Source organism: Photinus pyralis, unplaced genomic scaffold (assembly GCF_008802855.1).
Source record: "Photinus pyralis isolate 1611_PpyrPB1 unplaced genomic scaffold, Ppyr1.3 Ppyr1.4_LG3b, whole genome shotgun sequence".
In the NCBI taxonomy this organism is placed as follows: Eukaryota; Metazoa; Arthropoda; class Insecta; order Coleoptera; family Lampyridae; genus Photinus; species Photinus pyralis.
Window position 1 is genome coordinate 4,793,938 of NW_022170510.1, and position 10,196 is coordinate 4,804,133.

Here is a 10,196-nt window from a genome sequence, read left to right on the forward strand (position 1 = left end):
TCAACTTCAAAGACCGGACATTTTTTCCTTAGATTAATATGGCGGAATTCACAGAAAAATCGATTCCAGATTGCAGTTACGCCCCCTAGCGGCCATTGCAGAAACTTAAAAATATTTTCCAGGTTTTTCTCGTGTCCGTTTTAGTAATACATTTTTTTACCGCAAACCTCTACGATGGACAGGTTCCCAGATACAGTACCTCGCATTCTTATTTGACCACCCTGTACAATACTAGTGTCTCCCCTTCAATGTGGGTATGTTTTTGCAATTAAGAACTAAATGTATATGGTTACTGTCTGCTGTGTATTAGGAGTAATTACTGGCAGCAATTTCATAATTGGTAGTTTCGATTTTATCAATTATGCCTAGCAGTTCCACATGGTTCCTAGTCCAAATCAGATGACATCCCAATAAGTCAAAATTGTAGTTAACATTGACAAAAAAAAGTTTGGGTCGATCCAGAGGGTAGGGAGTTATGGACATTATTTAGTACCTGCAAATTGTGGTAAAAAAAAATGACCCCCCAGTTTTTTTTTACGGAAATACACGTTTTGAAGCACCAGGAATCTGAATCAAACACAACCTCGATGATGTCAGTTTGTTCGTACTCTCATTTCCAGCTGAATGGATTGGAACCATATTTGGTACAAGTATTCTTAGAAATAATAATAATAATAATAAAGTCTTTTATTAAATCATGCCACACACACAATTTAACAGGGCGAAGTTCACATGTTGGGCTACTCACGACGAGACAACTCTGCTCGACCTAACTCTGCATAAAAGGGTAAAATCACGCATGCGCAGGTGGTATCTGTGCTAGCCACAGCAAAAATTATCAATTCCTTATTGGTGGTTGTGAGGAAGATTTCCTGTTTGGGCATGACATATTTTTTGTATTGCTTTTATTGCAAACCGAATATGTTTTGAGATGAGATCTGAGTAATGAAAATAGCATTTAACTGGGAGATTTTTATTTAAAAATGGATGTTAGGTCTTTCCTATGATGTCAAAATTCAGGTGGAATTATCATATAGTCCCATCAATGAATTAACTGAGCAACTATTTAATTTTCACTACTTTTCAGGCCGGTATACTGTGTAAGCTGCGAACACGATGTTCAATTTTATCGGCCACCAATCCAAAAGGAGGACACCTCGACGATTCCCAGTCGCTAAGCTTAAACTTAGCCATTCCAAGCCCGTTGCTAAGTCGATTTGATATCGTCTTAATGTTAAAAGACACTTACAGAGAGGAATGGGACCGTGCGATAGCGAAGCACGTTTTAGACGAGAAGTTTACCGACTCGCCGGATTCGGACACTTCATTGTGGAGTATGGAGATGTTGCAGCAATATTTTGTGATGATCAAAACGATTAATCCCGTTTTAACGACAATGTCCGACCAAATTTTAGGTGCATATTATCAGGCTCAAAGAAGACAAGAGACCCGTAATAAATCGAGAACTACAGTACGCCTTTTGGAAAGCTTAATAAGGTATTTTGTATTTTAGTTCAAAGTTCAAGCTCATTGCATTAAGATCTTTGTAGGTTATCCCAAGGGCATGCGAGGTTGATGTACCATTCCGAGGTGCAAGTAATGGACGCTGTATTTGCTATTGTGCTCATCGAGTGCTCCATGCATGGAGAATGTGCGGTGCTGTCTTTGGGACCTTTAAATGTTCTCGAGTCCTACCCAGGCGACCCGATGGGTCGCTATGCTGAAATTGTTAACGTGGTTCTTACACAGTTGGGACTAAATCAGATACTGCAACACGAAATGAATTTCATAAATACAAATTATAAGACGTCAAATTTAAATACACAGCGTGATTCGTGCAATGCCAGAGATGACTCGCCGGAAACTTCCAGCACCTCCAATTGCGAAGTAGATAATGTGCCAGAAAACACTGATTCCGTTCCGAAAGGATCAAAGCGGAAGACTAAGGAGCGCAAGTCTGACTCCAATGGTTTAAATTGTATTCCTAGCGTTATTGATTCGTTCAATTTTAACATAGACGACTGTGATAAAAATTGGAGTGAAGACCCTCACTTTCCTGTCGAAAGCCAAAACACCAAGATCAAAAATATTCAGAAAAAATTCAAGTTTACATCAAAGGCCCTACCTCGATTACCAAAGAATCCTAGCACAGATGCAGCGAGTAGTGAAGCAGAAGAAAAAATTCAAATTTGCGCAACCACAAATAAAGAAGTGATGAATGTTGAGCCAATACCGAAAACTGTCCCAAACACTGATCAAAACAGTGCAAAAGAAGTAGCCGTAACAAAATCTGCCGTAGGATTATTGCAGGCTAGGTTTGGTTTCGAACCACGAAGTGCGCCTGCTGAAAATATACCAGAAACGTCCTCCAAAAGCAATGCGGGCTTTTGCAGTATGTTTGAATCGGATAATACGGAAGATTTCGATTTTTTGAATTTTGATATATGATTTATTTAAATACTGGTGCCTTACTTTAAAATAAGTTCAAAATACATTAACAGTTCATTCGTTTATTTTTTTTGCTTAGGTAAAAATCGATCAAGAACATTTGCTGGCTTCGATTTTTCCTTTTGCTCGTTTTTGCTTTCGTTGAGCAATTCGGCTTTAAAACTTTTGGCAGCTTTTACAAATTCCTAAAACGAAGTTTTAAAAAAATGACCGCCGAGAAACCACCGAGGATTACCTTTTTCGCCTGCTCCTGTAATATCTTCTTGTTTCTTGCTATCTTGACCGATCCGCCTTTTCCTTTCGCTTTTCTCCGTGGATCGTAATTTATCTTTGGCGGTTTCACAAACTAAAAATATCAATAGTGATTGGTTCCCGGACGATGACAACCTACCAATAGCTTTTTAGTAGCTTCGACTTTCTCACGTAAGCTCGGAACATCCACTTCGGATATTTTCGTAGGATCTAAAGATATCAAGTCGGATGGAATCTAGAAACGTGTGCGAATTAAAACATCAATCTGAAAACGAAGAGCTTCACCTTTTCCAATAAAGCCTTGACTTCGGATTCTTTTCGTTGGGATTTTGTTTGGTATGGATTCGCTTCGAAAGCGTCAAAGTTCGCTTCGCCTGCTCCCGGTACCAGTATGCTTGTAAATCCGTGACTTGAACCGACACCCAGCACATCCTCGTAAGGACAGAAATTCAGGTTTGCAATTGAATTATTAAACCTATGTCTTAAGTAACCCTTTTTTGCGGTTGTAACACAGCAATCGCTAAAATGACAATGGGTAGTATCATGTGATAGTAGTGTTTTGTTTCATTATTTAAGACTTGTCACGAAAGTTTATAAAAAATAGATTACGAATTATTTGTGGCAAGCTTGGTAGTATGACCTTACAGTATGGCCGCGGTACAGCAAAAAGTGCGGTGCTTAAAAAGCTACATACTTAGATGGCACTGCAAATATTAATTTAGTGTAAACCATATGCAGTGTCAATAATCACCTACAGATGTCTCTGAAAGCAGTTCATTTTCTTTTGTGACAATTTATCCTACAAATCGAAGATGTAGACATTCATTGCATACCCTTACTTACTTACTTGATATATAAATAGCTATTATGGGGACTCGCTTTGTTTATTTGTGCCTCGCTCGCAAGCTCGCTCGGCTAAATAAACGGCTCGTCCATAAAGACTTGATATATAAATAGCTATTAATTGACTGTTCAGTACACTGACGTTGGTAATATACTTCTTAAATTCCCTCAAAACTAATATCCCCCTCATGTTATGCATGTTTGGGAGTGATAAAGAAATTTCTTCATTAGCCATTTTTTTTTAAATGACAACATTTTTCAACGTCTCTTTAAAGCCCTCCAAACTACAGATCAAAATATTGAACCATTTCAGTAGTCGAGTGTTATTGGTTCCTTTATTTATATCAGATAATAACAAATTTTTTCAGTTTCCAAAAAAAAGGTTAAATGTTTGCAACACTAGAAAGAGAAAACATGACGCTTTTCAATAATGTATCGCATGACCCATGTTGTAATTTAAAAAAATTCAAGATGGCGGCCGCTCTCAAAATTGGGTAATGAAGAAATTTCAATTAACATATACAGGGTGTCCACGGATTGAGTACATATAACAAATTTGTTTAGAGGTGGATCTGAGTATCGCTCCTGCTTAGTCTCAAACTAAGATATTGAAAAAATGAGCCAAATCAATTAATATACAGGGTGTTATTTTGCCGAATTCTAAAAATTAGTCAAGAGTAAACTGTCTTAAAAAGAAAGTTGTTTGTAATTAAAAGTTATTAGTTTTAATTTCCATACAAATCAGCCTGCTTGGGTTTTGTTACTTTTGTTAATACATTTTTGTAATAATCGTTAAAATAAAAACCGTTTACTCTTGACTAACTTTTAGAGTTCGGCAAAAAACACCCTGTATATTGACGTTATTTGATTTGTCTTTTTAGCCAACCGCAACAGAGATCAAACTTTTCTTTTTGTGCAAGTTCAGATTCTCGATATACCTACATTATCAATGTGCATTTATAACTGTTGTTGATTTCCTGTTACTGTTAGGTGTTATGAGGCTGTTCCGAAAAGGACACTAACAAAAATGAAAAAAAAGTATGATGTCCTATGTCTACTATTACATGATAAAGTCTCCTGAAAGACGCCTGATTTTATGCAACCAAAGTAACTAAATACAACCAAATGAGGATCTGCTTGTCATATTAATTAATTTGAATATTATCGCTTTGACTTCCGTATTCTAATTTCGGTTCGTGTGCGATGTATTCAACTAACGAAAAGGTTGCTATTTCCAATTGGTATAGTGCCGATAACAGTTAAAGGAGCTTAAGAGATTTATTTTCTGTGAAACCAAAGCAACATTATTCCAATTAATAATTCATATGACAGATCTTTGTTTCAAGAAGTTATTTTGGTTGCATAAAATTAGGCGTCTTTCAGGAGACTTTTTATCATTTGAAAGCAGTTGGTTTTAAAATTGCTAGACCATACTGTAAGATGTCTATGCAATGGTATGACTATTAACTTAAATCTCAACCTGTGGTGCAAGTATGATAAATTAGCGATACAGTCATGAGCAATGATTTCCCATTATTTAAACAGTATAAGTACCGATAAACTTCAAGTATGTTTCCCATACCAACGGCGAGCATTTGCTTTTGTGAGAAAGCAACATTGTTCGCTGTGGATTTCAAGTTGTAAATTTGTAGAGGCCCCGTCAAACTTCTTATGTCCCAAATTTTTAGTGTGCGATCATTTCCAGCCGTGGCCATATACCTATAGACAAATGAGAGGTTTAAGGTACTTTTAGTGCATTCAACATACAGTCCTTTGGGGTCTATGTGTAAAGCAGAAATGGCACTTTTATGACAAAGCATTTTTGCTAACGGATCTCTGCTGTTTGGTGCCCACATGCTGACAACTCCTTTAGAACTTCCCACACATATTGCTGCATTGTACGGATTCTGCGTCATCATGTTTATTCTTCCGAGCTTGGCGTTGTATTGAACCACAATCTCTCCAATCGACACATCCAACCAACTCAAAAAGCCAGTATCATTCTAAAATGTAATGACCACAATTTTTGGCAACGATCATAATTATATCTTACAGCAGTAGCCAAAAGGAAATGATAAGGTAAGAACTGCATTTGCGTAACCTTATCTAAGCTCTTTAAACAATGCAGCTCGATTCCTTGATTGTCGTAAATGTACACCCAATCCTTTTGCGCTACGGCCAACATCGTTTCGATATGCAACCAACACACATCGTGCACGGACTCCATCACGTTTATCTCAAAATGTAACTTCTTCGTAACCCAATCAAATGCCGCGACGTGTCCCAATCGTCCACCTAAAGCCAAATGTCGCCCATTTCGAGTGTAACTCGCACGGTAAGGCCCAAAATCACGCAGTTGTAACTCAAAAAACTTCGTCGCCGCGGTTATATCCACATTTTGGACAATTTCATTTTGCCTAAACTGTGTCGTGGTCTCTCCGGGATCTGCTTCTAAAATACTATCGCACGTTATCGCAAAGAAAATGGTTAGTTAACTCACCCGTCCTCCTCCGTCAGTAATATTTCCACACGAGCCGCTTGCTTCTGTGCGAATTCGTACGATAAGTCCTTGTCAAATTGTCTTTTCTTGTGTATTTTCGTTCGTATTCCATCTTTCTGTATACCTTCTCCTCGACTGTGCTTTTCGAGCAATTCCTCTGGGATTGGCGCTCGACCTGGGAATTTTGGGTTTGGGTTTGGTTTTCGTTTTAAAATGATATCCGTCTTCTTCGGTTTTCCTTTTGGAAACGCTGGTTTCTTATTTTTCAGCCGTCCCACATTGCCTTTCCTTTTTTGTGAGGTTTTCTCCTCTGCATTGGGTTTTTGCTCCTCCGATGGTGCAGTAAAATATCTTGCGGTCTACAAAACAAAGTAAATATGATAAAGAATAATTTAGTAATATTACTTTGGTCATTTTTATTTTAATTAAGTTTATTTCATGAAAAAAATGTTAGGTTATTCGCTATGAGGTTATGTTTACAAAATTTCGAGGCACGTGTTTGATTACAATCCCATTTAATAAAATTCCCATTTATTAAATACTTCACTGCTTCAAACGTACAGTGTGCTTACAAAATACGAACTTCGTAATACCATTGGTTATAAAATGCATAATCAATGGAAATGCTTTAAAGGTATTGTGTATTTGTTGTAGAATACACCCTACATAACTTAAAGGAAATAGTTGCCATCTCTTTGGTAACCCTTTCTATGCATTATGTTACGATTACCGTGAAACAAAATTTAAAAAAAAACCATGTATTGTGCAGGATAATCTCGTGTAATTGGTAAAGGCATATATACAAAATAAAATATCAAATTATGCAAAGTAAAGATACACTTGTATACTTTGTTTAATAAATGGGAAAATAGGCATGTGGGTTTTTGAATTTTTGGGAAATATAACCTAAAAATTTCTGAATTGGAAAACAATCAGGAGAAAAGAATCGTCACATATAAAAAGAATGCCTTTAACTGCAAAACACTTGCTAATAACAGGCCCGCCAGGTTAACACATTTTTGTTTGGCAATTTTTTGAACCGTTTGTACAGGTATAGGAAAAACCACCCTCATACAAAAGATACACGTAAAGTTAAAGGAACGGGGAATTCCTGTAATTGGCTTTTATACTGAAGAACTACGAAATCAATTCAAGAGGCGTGAAGGTTTCGATGTGGTGACTTTAGATGGAAAACGCGGGAGGTTGGCCAGAACATCGTAAGTCTGTGGGATAATTTTCTCGAGTTTAAATGATCACCTTTAAGAGAGCGTGTGCTAGCCGACGATCCTCGAACGTGCAGAGTCGGACAGTATTATGTTTTTCCCGATGAGTTTGAAAATTTGGTTCTTCCAATGTTCAAAGATGTAACACTCGGAGTGGCTTAAATTACACATTTGTTTACTCTTTTGAGTTTAAAGGTGAAGGAGACGGTGTTGGTGATTGATGAGATTGGAAAAATGGAGTTATTTAGTAAGAAATTTGCGCAAGAGGTTCGAAATGTATTTCAAAGGACAGATTTATGTATTTTAGCGACTGTTCCTATTAAAAGTGGAGGATTGCCACTTATTGAATTCTTAACTTCGAATAACAAAGTTCTCACAGTAAGTAGGGACTCGCTGAACACTTTTTGTTAATGCACTAATTCTTCTACAGGTTTCTCAAGATAATCGCAATACATTATTGAATGAGATATGTGATGTTCTGGAGCAGTCTATGGTTTCATAGATTTTTAGTATTACCAATATTTAATGTAATATACTTATTATAAAATTGAAATAAACAAGTAAATATTATATGATATAAATAAGCAATGATTTTTGTCTTGCTTGCAAGCACAATGAAACTAATTATTGACGCCAAACCTATAGTCGCATACCCCTCTAGTTTAATTAATTGTTCAGGTCGTTTTTCAACAAAATAACAGAGCCCTCTTTGCACTAAATTCGGGCTAACTAAAAACGTCTGAAATCTACGAAAAAATTGAGTAATTAGATGGACTGCGAAAAAACTGATTAGGGCGATGAGGCTCACATACGACTAATGTGTCTGAATAAACCAAAATTTAAGTTTTAAGGTTTCCCAGTTTTCTCAAGCTGCTATTCTCTTTAAGACCAGGCTGTAAACTAGCTCTCGTTAAGTTTTTTCAGGGAGTGTGGCAATTGGCAAAGAAACTAGACTAACTTTGGGGGGGTTACAGCCCGGTGTACATTATAAAGCCCATTCCAAAAGACAATCCAATTTGTATACCAATCTCTTTTCCTTAGCATTCCCGTTCTACTAACTTGAAAATTTTCTGACCGAAACCAATTTCGAGAAAAACTCAATGAGCTGTAACTTTTGAACTAGTAGCCCAATCTTCAAACTGTTTGAAATTATGGATTCTACACGCCAAATTCTATACGGGCCTGTAGAATCCATAATTTCAAACAGTTCGAAGATTGGGCTACTAGTTCAAAAGTTACAGCCCTTTGAATTTTCTTTCGAAATTGGTTTCTAGTCTATAATTTTTGATTGAGAAGTCTGATCGAAAAAGTACGAATTGTTTTGGATTCTACGCACCAAAATTAATAAGAAAAAGTGTTTTCCCGAGAAATTTTAGTGTAGTCGATTTTTGGTAAAAAAGGAAGGTTATACACTGCCTTTTTTTGAGCCACGAAGAAAAAATTGTCTCAGATCGGTTGGGAAAAAAAATTTTCTTATAGAATGTGCCCTGTAGAATCCATAATTTCAAACAGTTCGAAGATTGGGGTACTAGTTCAAAAGTTACAGCCCTTTGAATTTGCTTTCGAAATTGGTTTCTAGTCTATAACTTTTGATTGAGAAGTCTAATCGAAAAAGTACGAATTCTTTTGTCTACGCCCCAAAATGAATAAGGATATGTGTTTTCCCGAGAAATTTTGGTGTAGTCGATTTTTGGTAAAAAAGGAAGGTTTATACACTGCCTTTTTTTGAGCCACGAAGAAAAAATTGTATCAGATCGACCGGGAAAAAAATTTTCTAATAGAATGTGCCCTGTAGAATCCATAATTTCAAACAGTTCGAAGATTGGGCTACTAGTTCAAGAGTTACAGCCCTTTGAATTTTCTTTCGAAATTGGTTTCTAGTCTATAGCTTTTGATTGAGATGTCTAATCGAAAAAGTACGAATTGTTTTGGATTCTACGCCCCAAAATTAATAAGATAAAGTGTTTTCCCGAGAAATTTTGGTGTAGTCGATTTTTGGTAAAAAAAGGAAGATTATACACTGCCTTTTTAAGGGCCATGAAGAAAAAATTGTCTCAGATCGGTTGGGAAAAAAATTTTCTTATAGAATGTGCCCTGTAGAATCCATAATTTCAAACAGTTCGAAGATTGGGCTACTAGTTCAAAAGTTACAGCTCTTAGAATTTTCTTTGTAAATTGGTTTCTAGTCTATAGCTTTTGATTGAGATGTCTAATCGAAAAAGTACGAATTGTTTTGGATTCTACGCCCCAAAATTAATAAGATAAAGTGTTTTCCCGAGAAATTTTGGTGTAGTCGATTTTTGGTAAAAAAAGGAAGATCGAAGATTTGTCTCAGATCGCTTATAGAATGTGCCCTGTAGAATCCATAATTTCAAACAGTTCGAAGATTGGGCTACTAGCAAAAGTTACAGCTTTAGAATTTTCTTTGTAAATTGGTTTCTAGTCTATAGCTTTTGATTGAGATGTCTAATCGAAAAAGTACGAATTGTTTTGGATTCTACGCCCAAAATTAATAAGAAAAAGTGTTTTCCCGAGAAATTTTGGTGTAGTCGATTTTTGGTAAAAAAGGAAGGTTATACTCTGCCTTTTTTTGAGCCACGAAGAAAAAATTGTCTCAGATCGGTTGGGAAAAAAAATTTTCTTATAGAATGTGCCCTGTAGAATCCATAATTTCAAACAGTTCGAAGATTGGGCTACTAGTTCAAAAGTTACAGCCCTTTGAATTTTCTTTCGAAATAGGATTTAGGAAGAGAGAAGGTATGTTGATACATTCTTTACTTTGATAGTAAAACTTATACAAAACTTGTTATGATTATCTGAACAATACAGTATAACAAGGTTTTTATTTATGCGAAATACTTGGTAACATTTAAAAATAATAGGCATGAAAAATTGTTCACCCATAATCCCAATAAATGAGCACGCGGATG

General features: G+C 36.2%; 3 protein-coding genes across 3 annotated transcripts; 2 read left to right on the forward strand and 1 right to left on the reverse strand.

Annotated features, from left to right (window-relative positions):
* Positions 1–276: 276 nt before the first annotated feature.
* On the forward strand, positions 277–2,511 carry LOC116166820 (DNA helicase MCM9-like). The gene is made up of 3 exons (XM_031481973.1): positions 277–787; positions 1,088–1,497; positions 1,551–2,511. The coding sequence occupies exons 1-3, from the start codon at positions 698–700 to the stop codon at positions 2,446–2,448; spliced, it is 1,398 nt and encodes a 465-aa protein (XP_031337833.1). The 5' UTR covers positions 277–697; the 3' UTR covers positions 2,449–2,511.
* Positions 2,427–6,548, reverse strand: LOC116166819 (WD repeat-containing protein 46-like). Its single transcript, XM_031481972.1, has 9 exons — positions 6,449–6,548; positions 6,044–6,402; positions 5,597–6,002; positions 5,311–5,546; positions 5,098–5,262; positions 2,986–3,220; positions 2,840–2,935; positions 2,684–2,794; positions 2,427–2,633 (listed from the first exon to the last, which is right to left on the reverse strand). The coding sequence occupies exons 1-9, from the start codon at positions 6,455–6,457 to the stop codon at positions 2,511–2,513; spliced, it is 1,740 nt and encodes a 579-aa protein (XP_031337832.1). The 5' UTR covers positions 6,458–6,548; the 3' UTR covers positions 2,427–2,510.
* A 380-nt stretch (positions 6,549–6,928) lies between these two features.
* On the forward strand, positions 6,929–7,850 carry LOC116166825 (cancer-related nucleoside-triphosphatase homolog). Its single transcript, XM_031481985.1, has 5 exons — positions 6,929–7,050; positions 7,095–7,260; positions 7,308–7,407; positions 7,462–7,644; positions 7,697–7,850. Exons 1-5 carry the CDS (start codon positions 7,008–7,010, stop codon positions 7,766–7,768), a joined length of 564 nt encoding a protein of 187 aa, XP_031337845.1. The 5' UTR covers positions 6,929–7,007; the 3' UTR covers positions 7,769–7,850.
* Positions 7,851–10,196: the final 2,346 nt, after the last annotated feature.

What these genes read in the sequence shown, in the direction of transcription:
- LOC116166820 (XM_031481973.1), top strand. Translation starts at nt 698, where the DNA reads ATGCCACACACACAATTTAACAGGGCGAAGTTCACATGTTGGGCTACT. An exon ending in ACCTAACTCTGCATAAAAGG is followed by an intron (nt 788 to 1,087) that starts GTAAAATCACGC and finishes ACTACTTTTCAG; the next exon opens with GCCGGTATACTGTGTAAGCT. An exon ending in CTTTTGGAAAGCTTAATAAG is followed by an intron (nt 1,498 to 1,550) that starts GTATTTTGTATT and finishes AGATCTTTGTAG; the next exon opens with GTTATCCCAAGGGCATGCGA.
- LOC116166819 (XM_031481972.1), bottom strand. An exon ending in CACATAGACCCCAAAGGACT is followed by an intron (nt 5,263 to 5,310) that starts GTATGTTGAATG and finishes ATTTGTCTATAG; the next exon opens with GTATATGGCCACGGCTGGAA. An exon ending in TACAGGAGCAGGCGAAAAAG is followed by an intron (nt 2,634 to 2,683) that starts GTAATCCTCGGT and finishes ACTTCGTTTTAG; the next exon opens with GAATTTGTAAAAGCTGCCAA.
- LOC116166825 (XM_031481985.1), top strand. Translation starts at nt 7,008, where the DNA reads ATGCCTTTAACTGCAAAACACTTGCTAATAACAGGCCCGCCAG. An exon ending in GCTAATAACAGGCCCGCCAG is followed by an intron (nt 7,051 to 7,094) that starts GTTAACACATTT and finishes CCGTTTGTACAG; the next exon opens with GTATAGGAAAAACCACCCTC. An exon ending in TTCTTCCAATGTTCAAAGAT is followed by an intron (nt 7,408 to 7,461) that starts GTAACACTCGGA and finishes TTGAGTTTAAAG; the next exon opens with GTGAAGGAGACGGTGTTGGT.